An 18,284-nucleotide genomic window follows, 5' to 3' on the forward strand; every position below is an offset into this window, starting at 1 on the left:
TTCAACATATTCATTAATGATCTGGTAGAAGGTTTACACAGTAAAATATTGATATTTGCAGATGATACAAAACTATGTAAAGCAGTTAATACAAGAGAAGATAGTATTCTGCTACAGATGGATCTGGATAAGTTGGAAACTTGGGCTGAAAGGTGGCAGATGAGGTTTAACAATGATAAATGTAAGGTTATACACATGGGAAGAAGGAATCAATATCACCATTACACACTGAATGGGAAACCACTGGGTAAATCTGACAGGGAGAAGGACTTGGGGATCCTAGTTAATGATAAACTTACCTGGAGCAGCCAGTGCCAGGCAGCAGCTGCCAAGGCAAACAGGATCACGGGGTGCATTAAAAGAGGTCTGGATACACATGATGAGAGCGTTATACTGCCTCTGTACAAATCCCTAGTTAGACCGCACATGGAGTACTGTGTCCAGTTTTGGGCACCGGTGCTCAGGAAGGATATAATGGAACTAGAGAGAGTACAAAGGAGGGCAACAAAATTAATAAAGGGGATGGGAGAACTACAATACCCATATAGATTAGCGAAATTAGGATTATTTAGTCTAGAAAAAAGACGACTGAGAGGCGATCTAATAACCATGTATAAGTATATAAGGGGACAATACAAATATCTCGCTGAGGATCTGTTTATACCAAGGAAGGTGACGGGCACAAGGGGGCATTCTTTGCGTCTGGAGGAGAGAAGGTTTTTCCACCAACATAGAAGAGGATTCTTTACTGTTAGGGCAGTGAGAATCTGGAATTGCTTGCCTGAGGAGGTGGTGATGGCGAACTCAGTCAAGGGGTTCAAGAGAGGCCTGGATGTCTTCCTGGAGCAGAACAATATTGTATCATACAATTATTAGGTTCTGTAGAAGGACGTAGATCTGGGGATTTATTATGATGGAATATAGGCTGAACTGGATGGACAAATGTCTTTTTTCGGCCTTACTAACTATGTTACTATGTTACTATGTATATTATGGTTGATGACCCCCATAAGGACACCGTTCTCTCCTGGTTCTCCTCCTATCTCTCTGACCGATCCTTCACTGTATGTTTTGCTGGTTCCTCCTCCTCTCACCTTCCCCTTACTGTTGGGGTTCCTCAAGGATCAGTCCTAGGCCCCCTCCTCTTCTCGTTGTATACTGCCCCTATTGGACAAACAATCAGTAGATTTGGTTTCCAGTACCATCTCTATGCTGACGACACCCAATTATACACCTCTTCTCCTGTTGTCACGCCGACCTTTTTAGAAAACACCAGTGATTGTCTTACCGCTGTCTCTAATATCATGTCCTCCCTCTATCTGAAACTAAACCTGTCAAAAACTGAACTCCTCGTGTTCTCTCCCTCTACTAACCTACCTTTGCCTGACATTGCCATCTCCGTGTGCGGTTCCACCATTACTCCAAAGCAACATGCCCGCTGCCTTGGGGTCATCCTTGATTCTGACCTTTCATTCACCCCCCACATCCGATCACTGGCTCGTTCTTCTTACCTGCATCTCAAAAACATTTCTAGAATTCGCCCTTTTCTTACTTTCGACTCTGCAAAAACTCTTACTGTTTCACTTATTCATTCTCGTCTGGACTATTGTAACTCTCTACTAATCGGCCTCCCTCTTACCAAACTTTCCCCGCTCCAATCTGTCCTGAATGCTGCTGCCAGGATCATATTCCTCACCAACCGTTACACCGATGCCTCTACCTTGTGCCAGTCATTACACTGGCTACCCATCCACTCCAGAATCCAGTACAAAACTACTACCCTCATCCACAAAGCACTCCATGGCTCTGCACCACCCTACATCTCCTCTCTGGTCTCAGTCTACCACCCTACCCGTGCCCTCCGCTCTGCTAATGACCTCAGGTTAGCATCCTCAATAATCAGAACCTCCCACTCCCGTCTCCAAGACTTTACACGTGCTGCGCCTATTCTTTGGAATGCACTACCCAGGTTAATACGATTAATCCCCAATCCCCACAGTTTTAAGCGTACCCTAAAAACTAATTTGTTCAGACTGGCCTACCGCCTCAACGCATTAACCTAACTATCCCTGTGTGGCCTATTTATAAAAAAAAAACAAAAAAACAAAAACAATCAGGTTCCTCGCATCATGTTCTCATTCACTTTATGCAGTTAATAACCCTCTGTGTCTGTACTGCTACATACTTAGGCAGTTAACTGGTTCATGCAGCTTTACATGAACACCCGAGCCTTACACTATGGCCGGTCCGAATAACTAAAGCAATTGTTACCATCCACCTCTCGTGTCTCCCCTTTTCCTCATAGTTTGTAAGCTTGCGAGCAGGGCCCTCATTCCTTCTGGTATCTGTTTTGAACTATATTTCTGTTATGCTGTAATGTCTATTGTCTGTACAATTCCCCTCTATAATTTGTAAAGCGCTGCGGAATATGTTGGCGCTATATAAATAAAAATTATTATATTATTATTATAAGATGCTCCATAGGATTATATGCCTCATATGCTGTTCCATTATGGTTGATGGCCCCCATAAGATGCTCCAAAGGATTATATGCCCTGTATGCTGATGCAATAAAAAAAACAAAAATAACATAGTCGCCTATCATCGCTGGGCGCCGAGTGCTGGGGGGCCTGAGCAGGCGGGGACACCGGCGCGCTGTGGGGGTCAGGTGCCGGAGTCGCCGCTGGCTCAGGCCCCCGACACTTGCTGTATTCACCTGATCCTGTGCTGCGCGCCGCTCCGTCTTCCGAGTCCTCTACCTGTGACTGTTCAGTCAGAGGGCGGCGCGCATTAAGCGCGTCATCGCGCCCTCTGAACTGAACGTCACAGGCAGAGGATGTGGAGGACGGAGCGGTGCACATCGGTGGAACGTGGGACAGGGTAATATAGCATACTCACCCTCCTGGCACGTCCCTGCTTCTCCATTGGAGATCACGGTGTGCGTTCAGTGCTTACGCATACCGCCATCTCCTGGGAGCGTCACTCTGTGGGGTCCAGACTGCGCCTGCGCTTGCGCAGTCTATAAAGGCTTCGGACAGAGTGACGCTCCCAGCGTTATAATTAAAATATATATATATAATAGTTTAACCTGCTCATACTGTTGGAAAATCCTCTTTAATAATTACATGTCTTGTTGCATATTTACTTTCAAAGAAATTTTAAGAACTTTAATCAAAGGCCCCTGTTCACCACTGTACCACAGGTACCACAGTCATTTGTTGTTACTAATACATGAGCCTTATACCCTGATGAATTGTGTCATTGTATACCTTGCCATTCATCAGTATAGGAAAGGTGGATACTCCTGTGGTAGCTTGGGCGTTTATAAGTTAGTTGTCACCCAACATGTCAAAACGCTTCATAAAGAATGGTCTTTTAATCACCATTCTTACAAAAAAAAAAAATTAGGTTGTCCTATTCATAGTCATGCCCCTCCTTACTGAGTTTGCGGCATCTTTTGATCATTGTGTGCCACTGCAATAAACTAGCATACATTTGTTATAATTTATGCCATTTTTGTGCTGTGAATAGTGATGAATTTGTCAGGTCTGTTTAATTCTGTCCCTCCTGAGCACCGGGCACATTTAAAAATGACTGGGATTGGCATAAAAAATGCTAAAAGTAGCAACATTTTTGCACAACTGTGTGTTGCACAAATTTTGTTTGAGACATGTCAAGCAGTTTTACTCCAGAATACTCCCAAAAACTTTCTTGGAGATTTGGCCCTTAAGATTTTAATTTTTTTAAAAATTGACATATGAGACTAAAAATTAGATTTACTTTTTTTTTTTACTTTTAGGCCATGTTCACACAGTGCGTTTTTTTCTGCGGAACCGCAGCGTTTTTGCCGCTGCGGTTCCGCAGCTGTTTTCCATGCAGGGTACAGTACAATGTACCCTATGGAAAACAGGAACTGCTGTGCACATGATGCGGGAATCGGGAAAAAAAGCCGCGCTGAATAGCCGCGGTAAAAAAGAAGTACCATGTCACTTCTTTTTTCGGAGCCGCAGCGGTTCTGCACCCATAGACCTCCATTGTGAGGTCAAACCCGCAGTAAAACCCGCAGATCAAAAATATATCTGCGGGTTTTATTGCGGTTTGTGGTGCCGAACCGCTGCAGCAGGAAGTGCGGGGAAGCGGGCGGAAGTGCGTGGGCGGAGTGTGGCTGCCCGGATCCCACCCCCCCATGCTCCGATGCCCCCCTCCCCGTGCTCCGATGCCCCCCACCGGTGCTCCGATGCCCCCCCCCCGTGCCCTAATCTCCCCCCCTTATACTTACCCGGCCTCCCGGTGTCCGTCCGGCCGTCTTCTCCCTGGCCGCCGCCATCTTGCAAAATGGAGGGCGCATGCGCAGTGCGCCCGCCGAATCTGCCGGCCGGCAGATTCGTTCCAAAGTGCATTTTGATCACTGAGATATAACCTATCTCAGTGATCAAAATAAAAAAAATAGTAAATGACACCCCCCCCCCTTTGTCACCCCCATAGGTAGGGACAATAAAAAAATTAAGAATTTTTTTTTTTTTTTTCCACGTAGGGTTAGGGTATTTTCAGCCATTTTAACCCTAAAAAACTTCCTAGAAAACACACAGACTCTGCATAGAAAACTGCATCAAAAAACGCACCAAAAAAGCACCAAAAAAAGGACCTGCGTTTTCTGCAAAGAGCTGCGGTTTCAGTCCTGAAAAAAAAGGAGGGAAATCAGGAACGTGTGAACATACCCTTACCCTTTTTTTTTATAATGGAAATGCCCTTTTTTATTTCTTTCATACGCCGGCGTATTTAGATTAATCCAAGGTTTCATATATTCATTGAGCGAGCAGTTTCAGTCTAGGGGTCACTCTTATTTATAACTGCATCCCGCCTGTGTGTCACCATTCCAATATGACTGTAATATGCAGAGCTCCTGTCTGTGGCCTGAAATGAGCCCAGGCTGCCCCTTTCCGAGATGGATATTAGGAGCATTTAATAAGACGCCCTGCGCTGACAGGCAGCACGTGGAGAGCATCCTGGATATTAATATGAATAGTCCTTCTGCAAGGAATTCCCAGTATCACCGCACCTGCTCCAGTATGTGGAATTAGGGGCAGCACACAATCAGTTTTAGCTTACTCTGTGTGTGTGTCTGTTTTTTTTTTTTTTTTTTTTTTATTATGTGTTTTTAAGCAGAAATTAGAATTTAGATGAGACGGTGTCAGGAGGGTGTGTGATTTCACAGAAAGGATCCAGTCTTCTGGGACTTCTCTCTCTGCTCAGAGAGCCTCTCTTCAATCATTCCTCGCTGCTAATTTTGGTGTCACTCTCATTTCTTTTTAAACGATTCATTTCAAAGGAAGAAGGGGGGTGGGGGGATTGTAAATGGCCCCGATGTGATCTACAATTTAGTCTATTACTGTTGCAGCCTGCAAGCCTCCCGGGAAGCGGAACATACATGGCCTCAAGGTAGGAATTTCAATAATTGTTTCAGTAAAGTTGGATGGATTTGAAATGCTGTGTTCCACTTATTGAAACGTCAAAAAAAAAAAAAAAATCTGTACTTTCAGCATTAATGACAAGCGGGACGTACATTTACTAGCAGGAACTGTGGCTGTGAGTACAGGACGGATCAGAACCTTGCGCTGTGCGGTTTCATTTGGCGTTAACCCCTTGATGGCCTACTGAAGTACTATTAAAAGGCTTTTTTTTTATACCTCGAAGTCCATTTTATTTATTTTTTTTTATTATTCTTTCGGCTACGTTTGTTTTAAGGTACCTTCACACATAACGATATTGTTAACGATAGCGTTGCTTTTTGTGACGTAGCAACGATATCGTTAATGAAATCGTTATGTGTGACAGCGACCAACGATCAGGCCCCTGCTGGGAGATCGTTGGTCGCTGAATAAAGTCCAGAACTTTATTTCGTCGCTGGACTCCTCCTGACATTAGTTCTGAGTATATACTACAAGAAGTGATGGAATTGATGAAAATTTAAGCACCAATACTCTGCGTCTTTTCATGTTAATTAGGACTCGTAGTGGTGCTGTTTTTTTTAACTGTGTGGCTGTGTATGTGTGTGTATATATGTGTATATATGTGTATATGTATGTGTGTGGAATATATATATATATATATATATATATATATATATATATATATATATATATATATATATATATATATATATATATATATATACATACAGTGGGGCAAAAAAGTATTTAGTCAGTCAGCAATAGTGCAAGTTCCCCCACTTAAAAAGATGAGAGGCGTCTGTAATTTACATCATAGGTAGACCTCAACTATGGGAGACAAACTGAGAAAAAAAAATCCAGAAAATCACATTGTCTGTTTTTTTAACATTTTATTTGCATATTATGGTGGAAAATAAGTATTTGGTCAGAAACAAAATTTCATCTCAATACTTTGTAATATATCCTTTGTTGGCAATGATAGAGGTCAAACGTTTTCTGTAAGTCTTCACAAGGTTGCCACACACTGTTGTTGGTATGTTGGCCCATTCCTCCATGCAGATCTCCTCTAGAGCAGTGATGTTTTTGGCTTTTCGCTTGGCAACATGGACTTTCAACTCCCTCCAAAGGTTTTCTATAGGGTTGAGATCTGGAGACTGGCTAGGCCACTCCAGGACCTTGAAATGCTTCTTACGAAGCCACTCCTTCGTTGCCCTGGCGGTGTGCTTTGGATCATTGTCATGTTGAATGACCCAGCCACGTTTCATCTTCAATGCCCTTGCTGATGGAAGGAGGTTTGCACTCAAAATCTCACGATACATGGCCCCATTCATTCTTTCATGTACCCGGATCAGTCGTTCTGGCCCCTTTGCAGAGAAACAGCCCCAAAGCATGATGTTTCCACCACCATGCTTTACAGTAGGTATGGTGTTTGATGGATGCAACTCAGTATTCTTTTTCCTCCAAACACGACAAGTTGTGTTTCTACCAAACAGTTCCAGTTTGGTTTCATCAGACCATAGGACATTCTCCCAAAACTCCTCTGGATCATCCAAATGCTCTCTAGCAAACTTCAGATGGGCCCGGACATGTAATGGCTTAAGCAGTGGTACACGTCTGGCACTGCAGGATCTGAGTCCAGGGTGGCGTAGTGTGTTACTTATGGTAGGCCTTGTTACATTGGTCCCAGCTCTCTGCAGTTCATTCACTAGGTCCCCCCTTGTGGTTCTGGGATTTTTGCTCACCGTTCTTGTGATCATTCTGACCCCACGGGGTGGGATTTTGCGTGGAGCCCCAGATCGAGGGAGATTATCAGTGGTCTTGTATGTCTTCCATTTTCTAATTATTGCTCCCACTGTTGATTTTTTCACTCCAAGCTGGTTGGCTATTGCAGATTCAGTCTTCCCAGCCTGGTGCAGGGCTACAATTTTGTTTCTGGTGTCCTTTGACAGCTCTTTGGTCTTCACCATAGTGGGGTTTGGAGTCAGACTGTTTGAGGGTGTGCACAGGTGTCTTTTTATACTGATAACAAGTTTAAACAGGTGCAATTACTACAGGTAATGAGTGGAGGAAAGAGGAGACACTTAAAGAAGAAGTTACAGGTCTGTGAGAGCCAGAAATTTTGATTGTTTGTTTCTGACCAAATACTTATTTTCCACCATAATATGCAAATAAAATGTTAACAAAACAGACAATGTGATTTTCTGGATTTTTTTTTTCTCAGTTTGTCTCCCATAGTTGAGGTCTACCTATGATGTAAATTACAGACGCCTCTCATCTTTTTAAGTGGTGGAACTTGCACTAGTGCTGACTGACTAAATACTTTTTTGCCCCACTGTGTATATATATATATATATATATATATATATATATATATATATATAATTCAGCCACAACCCATCTTCAATGCACTTTACTGTGGAAAGAAGGTTGTTGGCCAAAAGCTCTCTTCAGGTCATTGACCGGGTCTTGCCATGTAGTTGACAGTTAAAATTTTTTATATATATATATATATATAAATATATATATAAATATATATATATATATATATATATATATATATATATATATATATATATAATGCACACACAAATATATACACACTGCTCAAAAAAATAAAGGGTGCACTTAAACAATAGAATATAACTCCAAGCAAATCGAACTTCTGTGAAATCAAACTGTGTCCACTTAGGAGGCAACACTGTTTGACAATCTATTTCACATGCTGTTGTGCAAATGGAATAGACAACAGATGGAAATTATTGGCAATTATCAAGACACACACACTCAATAAAGGAGTGGTTCTGCAGGTGGGGACCACATCTCAGTACCAATACTTTCTGGCTGATGTTTTGGTCACTTTTGAATGTTGGTTGTGCCTTCACATTCGTGGTAACATGAGACGGACTCTACAACCCACACAAGTGGCTCAAGTAGTGCAGCTCATCCAGAATGGTACATCAATTCGAGCTGTGGCAAGAAGGTTTGCTGTATCTGTCAGCATAGTGTCCAGAGGCTGAAGGTGCTACCAGGAGACAAGCCAGTACACCAGGAGACATGGAGGGGGCCGTAGGAGCGCAACAACCCAGCAGCAGGACCGCTACCTCAGCCTTTGTGCAAGGAGGAACAGGAGGAGCACTGCCAGAGCCCTGTAAAATGACCTCCAGCAGGCCACAAGTGTGCATGTGTCTGCATAAATGGTTAGAAACAGAGTCCATGAGGATGGTCTGAGTGCCCGACGTCCACAGATGGGGATTGTCCTCACGGCCCAACACCGTGCAGGACGCTTGGCATTTGCCACAGAACACCAGGATTGGCAAATTCGCCACTGGCGCCCTGTGCTCTTCACAGATGAAAGCAGGTTCACACTGACCACATGTGACAGAGTCTGGAGATGCCTTGGAGAGCGATCTGCTGCCTGCAACATCCTTCAGCATGACCAGTTTGGCAGTGGGTCAGTAATGGTGTAGGGCGGCATTTCTTTGGAGGGCCGCACAGCCCTTCATGTGCTCACCAGAGTTAGCCTGACTGTCATTAGGTACCGAGATGAGATCCTCAGACCCCTTGTGAGACCATATTCTGGAGCGGTTGGCCCTCGATTCCTCCTAATGCAGGACAATGCCAGACCTCATGTGGCTGAAGTGTGTCAGCAGTTCCTGCAAGATGAAGGCATTTAAGCTATGGACTGGCCCGCCTGTTCTCCAGACCTGAATCCGATCGAACACATCTGGGACATCACGTCTCGCTCCATCCACCAACGTCACGTTGCACCAGAGACTGTCCGGGAGTTGGCAGATGCTTTCGTCCAAGTCTGGGAGGAGATCCCTCAGGAGACCATCCGCCACCTCATCAAAAGCATGCCCAGGCGTTGTAGGGAGTTCATACAGGCACGTGGAGGCCACACACACTACTGAGCATCATTTCCTTGTCTTGAGGCATTTCCACTGAAGTTGGATAAGCCTGTAACTTCATTTTCCACTTTGATTTTAAGCATCATTCCAACTCCAGACCTCCGTGGGATATTAGTTGTGATTTATGTTGATCATTTTATATATATTTATTAGTACATCACATGTGTGTACTTAATATAATGTATAGTGTAGTGCAGCGGTAGCACGCTTAGGTAGTGATGAGGCAGTGGCCCAGCAATGTTCAAAAGAAAAGTCTCTTTAATGCGTTTACTAGTTTAATTCACATTATTAATGTCCAACTCACAAAAACATCACACGATATCCTCCGGATCGCAGCCGATAAACACACCAGTCCACTTCCAAGACCTTTTGCCGTGGGCGACTGCACCGCTGTGGGTGCCAGACCCCTCAGCTCCCTTGGCTGTTTGGCTCCTCTTGCCTGTGTCGCCTCACACAGCTGGAGCTGTGGACTCTAGCAAACACCAAACTGACTCTGGCTCTGACACACCCAAGCCCTATACCTCAGGGTTTTTTAACTAGCAACCTGTGGCCTTCAGCCACATGGAAAACCCGGCCAGGAATAAAACGGACTGCACGACAATCATTTTGTAGTTCGTTTCAAAACACAAAAGCCCAGTAGGTTTTCTTAAATCTGCCCTGGACAAATAGCTTGTCCAGGACTAACGCTTTTTATTTTGCATTGGAATCACAGCAACGCCTGTGACTGCAATGCACTCTCATGGCCTCAATATGCCTACGTGCGCATCCTAGGGGGAACATGCAGCAACCCCTACATGTGACACTGGTCACTGCCTCACAATAGTTAATGTAGACCACACACCAACCAGATAAAATATGATATAGGTCTTAAAACTAAAAGTTAGGCCACCGCGCTACCTATCTCCTAGATAATAAATATAATGAACTAAAAAGTACCCACAAAAGGGTTAACATAAAGCACTTACTGAGTGGTTAAAGTGCCAGGACTTGGACTGCGGAAGCTTGATGGAGCGCTGAAGTGATGAAGACAGACGCTCCTCCGTGAGTCCGAGGTGAGTCCGAGGTACGGAGGTCCGGACGGCAGCGTGAAGCGACAGGCCCAAGGGGAGCGTCCTCCCTATTGGCGCCTGGCTGCCACGCGCACGCCGAGAAAGTAGACAAGCGGCGTCCTGGCCAGGGGCGCCGCTACACTGCGACAGGGAATAGGGGGGCGTGGTCTGGGTGACGTCACCCGGAGCTACAAGAAAATGGAGCAGGAGACAAGTGCCGAACAGGGCCTCTATTGCCTACGCGTTTTGAAGGTCACCGGACCTTCTTCGTCAGGGCTAGAGGTCCCTGGCTGTCTGCTGCTCTATATAGGATATAAAAGCGCCGCCCACTATACAAAAAACTAAATGCATGTATGTGCATGAGAGTGTCGCTAGGCTACAGGAAGAGGCTGTAGACTTATAAGTCCATGGACCTGATGGCATACCTCAGAATAATAGGTGATCTATGTTACTATGTACTAATGTTAAAAATTTTTTATTGTTAAATAAATACATTAAAAAATACATTAAGAAATCTATATTTGAGAGGGACAATTATTATAAAAATATATAAAAGAAGAAGGGGGGAATTTTTATATATAATTTGTTAAAAAAGGGGGGGGGGAAGAGAAAAAAACAAGAATACTGATAAAAAGTCATACTTAAGTAGATAACTATTTAAAAGCATAAAGCTCCAATTCATGATTAAGACCCTTAGGGGCCAGGCTATCCAGCGGCGCTTTTATATCCTATATAGAGCAGCAGACAGCCAGGGACCTCTAGCCCTGACGAAGAAGGTGTGCGCGTGGCAGCCAGGCGCCAATAGGGAGGACGCTCCCCTCGGGCCTGTCGCTTCACGCTGCCGTCCGGACCTCCGTACCTCGGACTCACCTCGGACTCACGGAGGAGCGTCTGTCTTCATCACTTCAGCGCTCCATCAAGCTTCCGCAGTCCAAGTCCTGGCACTTTAACCACTCAGTAAGTGCTTTATGTTAACCCTTTTGTGGGTACTTTTTAGTTCATTATATTTATTATCTAGGAGATAGGTAGCGCGGTGGCCTAACTTTTAGTTTTACTCCTCTGCATATACATGACAGGCTTGGCGCAGTAGCCGTCTAGGCACCTGCAGCTTCCCTTTACTCCTACACCCACTATCATTCGGAGCGCCGGTGTATTTATTATATTATGATATAGGTCTTGTCAGACCTGATAAAGGTGCACGCATTGAACCAAAATGTTGCTACATGGGCTAATAAAGTCCACTTATGTTTCACTTTTTCTTTTTTTGTGTACTGCCTTCATTTTGTCTGTCTGTCTATCATGTGTGACACATTATTTCCTCGCCAGTCCAATAATAATCTCTATTATCTTAATAAATAGAGAATTTGGCCTTACATGTTGCTTTAGTAAGTGACTGATTTATGATTTTGGTTTGTATTTAATTTCTTTGATTTTTTTTTTTCTTTCTTTTTCATTTTTGTTTTGTTTTTCCTTTTTTCCTGGAAATTAGCCAAATATTTTATTGTTTTACTGTTCCCAGCGGCAGGAGAATCCAGATAATCCCTATAAAGTGTGCTGAAACGATACCTATGTGGGACTCTGCGTCCCATGCTTCTGCCTTTTCTGTCGCAGGCGCACTCAGGTATCCAGCAGAGCCCTGCAAGCTTTGCATATTTTTAATCACCGTTTGATTCATTTTTGAAATCACCAGCGCTTATTGTGGCGGCGAGAACAATATTTTAAAGTGCTGTTTTATTAATGTAAGCAAGCCTTGCCAGTAATCACATTAATTTGCGAATGATGTTATTGTGTTGTGTAAATTTTAAAGGCTTTTCCTAGCCGTCATAGATTTTACAGTGATATGGTCAAATATATGAAAATCAAGCACATGGTTTGTTTCCATCATGCCAGTAGCTCAGATGAACCAAATAATCTTTTTCTGGGCATGAATATGATAAGTACATAGATGCCTTCTATTATCCCTAATTACAGGTGAATACCCGAGCGGGATCATCCAGCAACTGCAGCCCCTCGGTGTCGGACAGCTTACCCAGCAATAGGTAAGTGCATTCTTGCACATTAAAGCGTGCACGTTGCTGTTCGGTGTCAGTCAGGCCCCCCTATAAAAGCATTACCCCAGGGCGATGTTCAGGAAAATGGCAGTAAGCGCTACGTGGATGTGTTTCTCTAAACTGTCGAGGAGCAACTTAACGGCTGAGGCAGTGAATGGAAAATAATGGAAGTAATCCACGGATGGCTAATAAGGGGACTGAAGCACGACCTATTACATGTGTACATTCATCAGGGTCCTAACCCTATATTACTCACTGCTCAGGGCTCTGGAGATTTGTCATATGACTATTATGTCAACTGACTATAGAAAACATTTAAAGGGGCTGTCCATATTGTCTGTATTCCATACCTGCACAGATACAAGTTACACACGTGACAATGAGGACTTGTGTATGAGACAAGTGTGCACCCTACATGAAGGAACCCGGCTATGTGAGAAAACAGATCCGCATAAAGAGATGGCTCCATAGTCGTCTATGGCCACCATGTAGCTAATCTTTACTCCACAAATCTATTCATTTCACTTTCTCGGTGTAATTTTTCCCCCAAATATAACTAGAACCAATTAGTAGCATATCTAGATGCAATTACCATCCAAGAATGGCGGAAAGTTGGCGTGCCGACTACTGCCATAAACGGGTGCCGCTGCTGGTGTCTCTGTACACAGGGCTGTGGAGTCGGTAAGCCAAACCTCCGACTCAGACTCCTCAATTTCCATGACACCGACTCTGACTCCGACTCCACCAAAATGGACTCCGACTCCAACTCCGACCCCACAGTCCTGTCTGTACAGTGCAATGCCGGTTAGCGGAAAATATCTCCGAGGATTCAACACACGTTTTTTCTGTATGATTCTGCATTAAGCTTGAAGGGGAAAACTTTGTGTTCAGAGGCATGTTAAGGTATAGGCTGGCCCCATAATGTGCAATGGGTGTTCTGTTACAGCTCAGAAGTTATAATTGGTACACCCGTGTCCATGAGACCTAGTAGGACATTAGAGGAAGCTGAACTTTAAAAAGTTCTTTTGGACCACATGAAGGTCATGTTTTTAGGGGTTCAGAAAGGACCTTTACGGAAGCACAGTTTTTACAACATGGATTGAACAGTTGTTGTATGCTGACAACAGTCCATCTCTGAAATAAACACCAAGTACAGGCGCTCGAGTACATGGCGGGGCCAGAAATACGTACTCCTTGTTCTCCATCTATCTCTGCCCTTGTTTGGCTCCATGAAGCCAGCGCTGCCAATCAAAGAAGCTGTGTGGGTATGGAGATTGAGCGAAAAGAAGCAGGTGGGAAGGTGTAGTAAAATGTTTGGCCTTACCAGGGGTGCACCAAGCGCCTGACGTTCAACAGATTCCCTTTAAGATAATGTTTGAAGCCTAAAATTGAGGCATAAGTCAAGAGGATATTTTGACTTTTGAGAAATAATACCAAACCCGTGCAATATACTCTCCCCTCTCTGTATACCAGTGTATATAATAGTGTATCTACTATGCTATTAAATACGACAAAAACGTATTGGTGCCACAAGGTCAGACAGAGGCTCACTAGAGTGTAAATGAACCCTAATGGATGTGACTGTCTGCAGGAATTGTCCTTACTGGTAGTGACAGATGTGGTATTTCACAGCACCATTATTATTAGGAAACGGATATCTACTATAGGATCTGCAATAGCAGGCGAAACCACGCCGTAAAGTTTTTGGTTTTTTTTAAACCGTAGTCCTATGCTGCAAGCAAGAGGCGGATTATCAGACATCTGGATTATTATATGTCCAGATTGGTTCAACTACATAAACAGATCAGTAGAGTAAAATTACATTTTACTTATTAGATGAACATTCATTTTTTTCCTTCTTTTCTTATAAAGGATTTTTTTTAAATTGCTATATTCTAAAGACATGGCAATGATGTTACTCTTATATTCAGTGTGTGACTAACAAGGTGTGTGGTCTTCTCTTACAGCCTTAAAACTTCTTCTGCGGAGCTTAAGAAAATTTTGGCCAATGGACAGGTACAGTACATTTTCTCTAATCCTGGATCAGTGGAGCCTGATGTGTGTAGTCTGGATTATCAGATGGTTTTACAAATGTGTATAAGGAATATCTAATTGTAGAAAATCTCCCGGGTTGACCATGTGTTACCAACAATGATTGGGTGCAACAGACGGGTAATCATTGATGCTCTGCTGCTCTTATTCCAGCCAGACTCGGGGTTATCTGTTCACTGTCCATGATATCTATATATTCCCATAGGGACAATAGAAAGGGGTTATCTTAAGGTGGGGATGGGGTGAGCCACCAAATCTGTGATCCTAGAAGTTTTTTTTTGTACTTAAATTAATTGTCTCTTTGCTTATTTCTGCACAATTTTCTAGATTATCATTTTTTTCAGATTATCAGATTCATAGATAAGGAATTCTCACTGTATTTGCTATAAGGTTTATCCTAGCACTGCATGATATAGCTGGAATTCTTCCATAGGTGCACGCTGATATCAGCAATATTATATTTATACGGCAGTGTGGAAAAATATGCTGTAAAGTAAGAATGCTATAAAAATGTGGTTTCTTTTGTTTTTAATTCTCAAAATTCAAAATGAATGAACAAAAAGAAATCTGTATCCAATCAATATTTGGTGTGACCGGCCTTTTGCTTCTAAAACAGCATAAATTCTTCTAGGTACACTTGCACAAAGTTTTTGGAAAAACTCGTCAGGGAGGTTGTTCCAAACATCTTGGAGAACTAACCACAGATCTGTGGGTGTCGCTTGTGCAAATTTTTCTGTCTCTTCAAGTAGTTACAGACAGACATGATGATGAGATCAGGGCTCTATGGGGTTCAAATCATCACTTCCCAGGACTCCTTGTTCTTCTTTACACTGAAAATTGTTCTGAGTGACATTGGTTGTGTGTTTGGGGTCATTATCCTTCTACAGAATACATTTGTAGCCAGTCAGATGCCTCCCTGAGGGTACTTGCATGATGGATAAGTGTATGCCAGTATTTCTCAACATTGAGGAATATGACGTAGCGGTACATAATTGTTGGGGTGCACGCAGGGCTCAGGAGCTGTGCTTTCTTCACACACGGTATATGCTGGCACCATTATATAGCCATCACCCGTGACTGACATTAGCAAGCAGAGCTGAGCTTCAGTCGCTGCTTTTAACAGATTAAATGCCTCTGGCAGCAGCATTTATGAAATGGTGTGGTTCCTGGTGTGCGCATGCACTGGCTCACATCAGCCCCCTGCAACACCCCCCAACTATAATCCTCAAATCAAATTGCCAAAATTGGTTTTGGTCAAAATTGCTCCCGAAAAAAAGGAATTAAAAACGATGAAGGCATTATATCTGCATGAAAATCATATCAGTAAAATCATACTGATCCGGACAATTCCATTACTCAATCATTTTTACAAAAGACCAAATACTGTAAAAACTAAACCTCAAAAAACCTTGGTGGAATTGAATTTTATTTTTATTTTTTTTAATCATTTTATCTTACAATTTTTTTCCCATGTTTCATTGCATGACGGAATGAATGGTGTCATTGAAAACGACAATTCATTCTGTAAAAAATAAGTCTACATGCGCTATGTTGCTTAATAAAATAAAAAAAAATATGCTTTTTAGAAGAAGGGGAGAAAAAAATGAAAGGGCAAAAACAAAAAAAAAAAGTCGCCCGGTCTTTGAGGGGCTATATGCATGCATTTTGGGGTATAAATAATTTTTTCAATTCTGTTTCATTAAAAGAAATGGCAAAGTTTGCCTTCTATAACCGTTGTGTTGCACTGTCTTTTGCTGGCTGCAGAATTAGTTAACTGAGAATCTATCAGTAAGCAGGTTCTGATGGAGAGATTGTATCTCTTATCTGTCTTTTTCTGAGCTCCTCTGTGCTAATCTATGATCACAGACCACATCAAAGTTAAGCTGTATAATCTGGTCATAATTCAGTGGAGAGGAGCTAAAAAAAAGACAGATAAGTTACAAACTATGTTGGCTGCTGAGTGAGTTAACTGAGAATCCGTCGGGAAGCTGGTTCTGATGGAAGTGTTTGAAACTCTTTTATCTGTCTTTGTCTGAGCTCCACTTCATGGGATTATGACCAGAAAGTTCAGCTCCGCTTTGATGTGGTCTGAGGTCATAAATCAGCACAGAGGAAATCAGAAAAAAAATCAAATAACCATTACAAACTCTCCTGTCAGAGCCGGCTTACCAATGCATTCTCAGTTAACTCATTCACAGCCAGAAAAGTGCATGGAAATGAAGAACATGTAAAAAACAAACAAACACACAAGCAGTGCAAAATTCTTAATGCACCCCAATGGCAAAAGTGATTTTTGGCCCTAAATACATGCACGTAAGTAGAAATTAAAATAGTCCCTAAAGAGTTCCATGTCCTTTGAACCGTTCCCTAATGTTTTCTGTAGAGTGGGCCGCTTCATTTAGGATAAGCGCCATCCTATAACCTGGCTGATTGGCTCTCTGTTCGTAGATGGTATTGCTTAGACTTGAGGACATAGCCTGAATCTCTCATCGAGGTTTCGCCTCATTCTCACTGGGTAGAAATAATCTGCCACTTTAACAGCTCATTTATCAGCATTATTTCACAGCGTCATGTTCACTTCTACTTTCTCCTCTGCTGAAGTTAGGACTTGGCTCTTCTTATGTGTTGTGTAGCAAGAACTGGTCCAAGTCTACTGCCCGCGTAGTGGGCACGTGGGACTTGTGCATTTGATAAGCAGCAGGCTCCCCCTCGCTGCTCTGGGGAGGCAGCTGCCCGATGCTATCAAGCCTACCTATTAGGATCAATTGGCCAAGACATCTGTGTCACAGCAAATAAAAGGGTCTTATTGATTTCCTAACTGCTGCTCACTTTCCTTCCTTGTTCAGACGCTTGAAATCTTAATTATCTCAGCGTCTTCCTTGCGTGACCCTCTCCAAGACTCATCGGCATTTCATGAATCAAGTCGTCATAGTTGAACATGTCAAGAAGACAATTAAGCAGCCCTTCCTCTGTGTCCTCCATTCACCCCCACCTAGTAAACACACACACATTTATCAACACACTCTTCATTTACTCACTCTGGCCACTAACTCCACCATGCGGAAACCTCTTCATTGCATAGAATCGGGCCGCTCGCACTTATCTTGCTACTAATAAAAAAGAGAACACTATGGGAGCGATCAACCTCGGTGTGGTCAGGAAAAAAAAGCATCATCTGACCTGGCTTTATGCCCATCGTGCTGTGATGCTGAGGCTTCCAGCAGTTATAGGGTTATTACAACTCATTATTAATCATTAATAGAAAACGAAAAGCCATTCCTCAAGTTAATCAGATATTGACAGGCCAGGAATAGTGGTGCATTGATACAGGTTATATGGTATAAATATTTATTTCATTCTTGTCACTCCGGGTGAATGCGGGTATTGATCGCTGATTGATATTGTCAGCACATGATAGGAAGCATTGTTGCCGCGACTGGGAAGGTGCTTTTTTGTCTTCATCAGAAATATACCAGTCCTGTGGTCTGGGATTCTTAGGAAATGTGCACACAGCGGCTTTTCCAGGTGGGTTCCTCCTGAAAAGCAGTAAAAAAATAAATAAAAACTGTGCACAGCTTCATCTTTTGTCACCTATTTAACCGCTTCAGGCATCAAAAGTTGTATAGCGGCTGAAAGGAGTGACTAGTCCGTTCTTCTGGGGGAAAAAAAAATATGTCTAGGTAAAGCACCGCCAGTGTTTTCCTACAGCAAAAACTAAGTGGGTACGATGATGTAAAGATTCTGTGGGTATATATATACAAATTGTCCCGGACT

At 43.0% G+C, this 18,284-nt stretch overlaps 1 protein-coding gene across 1 annotated transcript in view; it reads left to right on the top strand.

Annotated features, from left to right (window-relative positions):
- The window catches only part of MAP2K5 (mitogen-activated protein kinase kinase 5), a 192,327-nt gene that overhangs the window by 38,169 nt on the left and 135,874 nt on the right, over window positions 1-18,284 (top strand). Inside the window, exons 5-7 of the mRNA XM_069766412.1 lie at window positions 5,399-5,439; window positions 12,379-12,446; window positions 14,426-14,474. Coding sequence (XP_069622513.1) covers window positions 5,399-5,439; window positions 12,379-12,446; window positions 14,426-14,474 — 158 coding nt within the window. The remainder of the gene's footprint in view (window positions 1-5,398; window positions 5,440-12,378; window positions 12,447-14,425; window positions 14,475-18,284) is intronic.

This window comes from Ranitomeya imitator, chromosome 4, assembly GCF_032444005.1.
Source record: "Ranitomeya imitator isolate aRanImi1 chromosome 4, aRanImi1.pri, whole genome shotgun sequence".
NCBI lineage: Eukaryota > Metazoa > Chordata > Amphibia > Anura > Dendrobatidae > Ranitomeya > Ranitomeya imitator.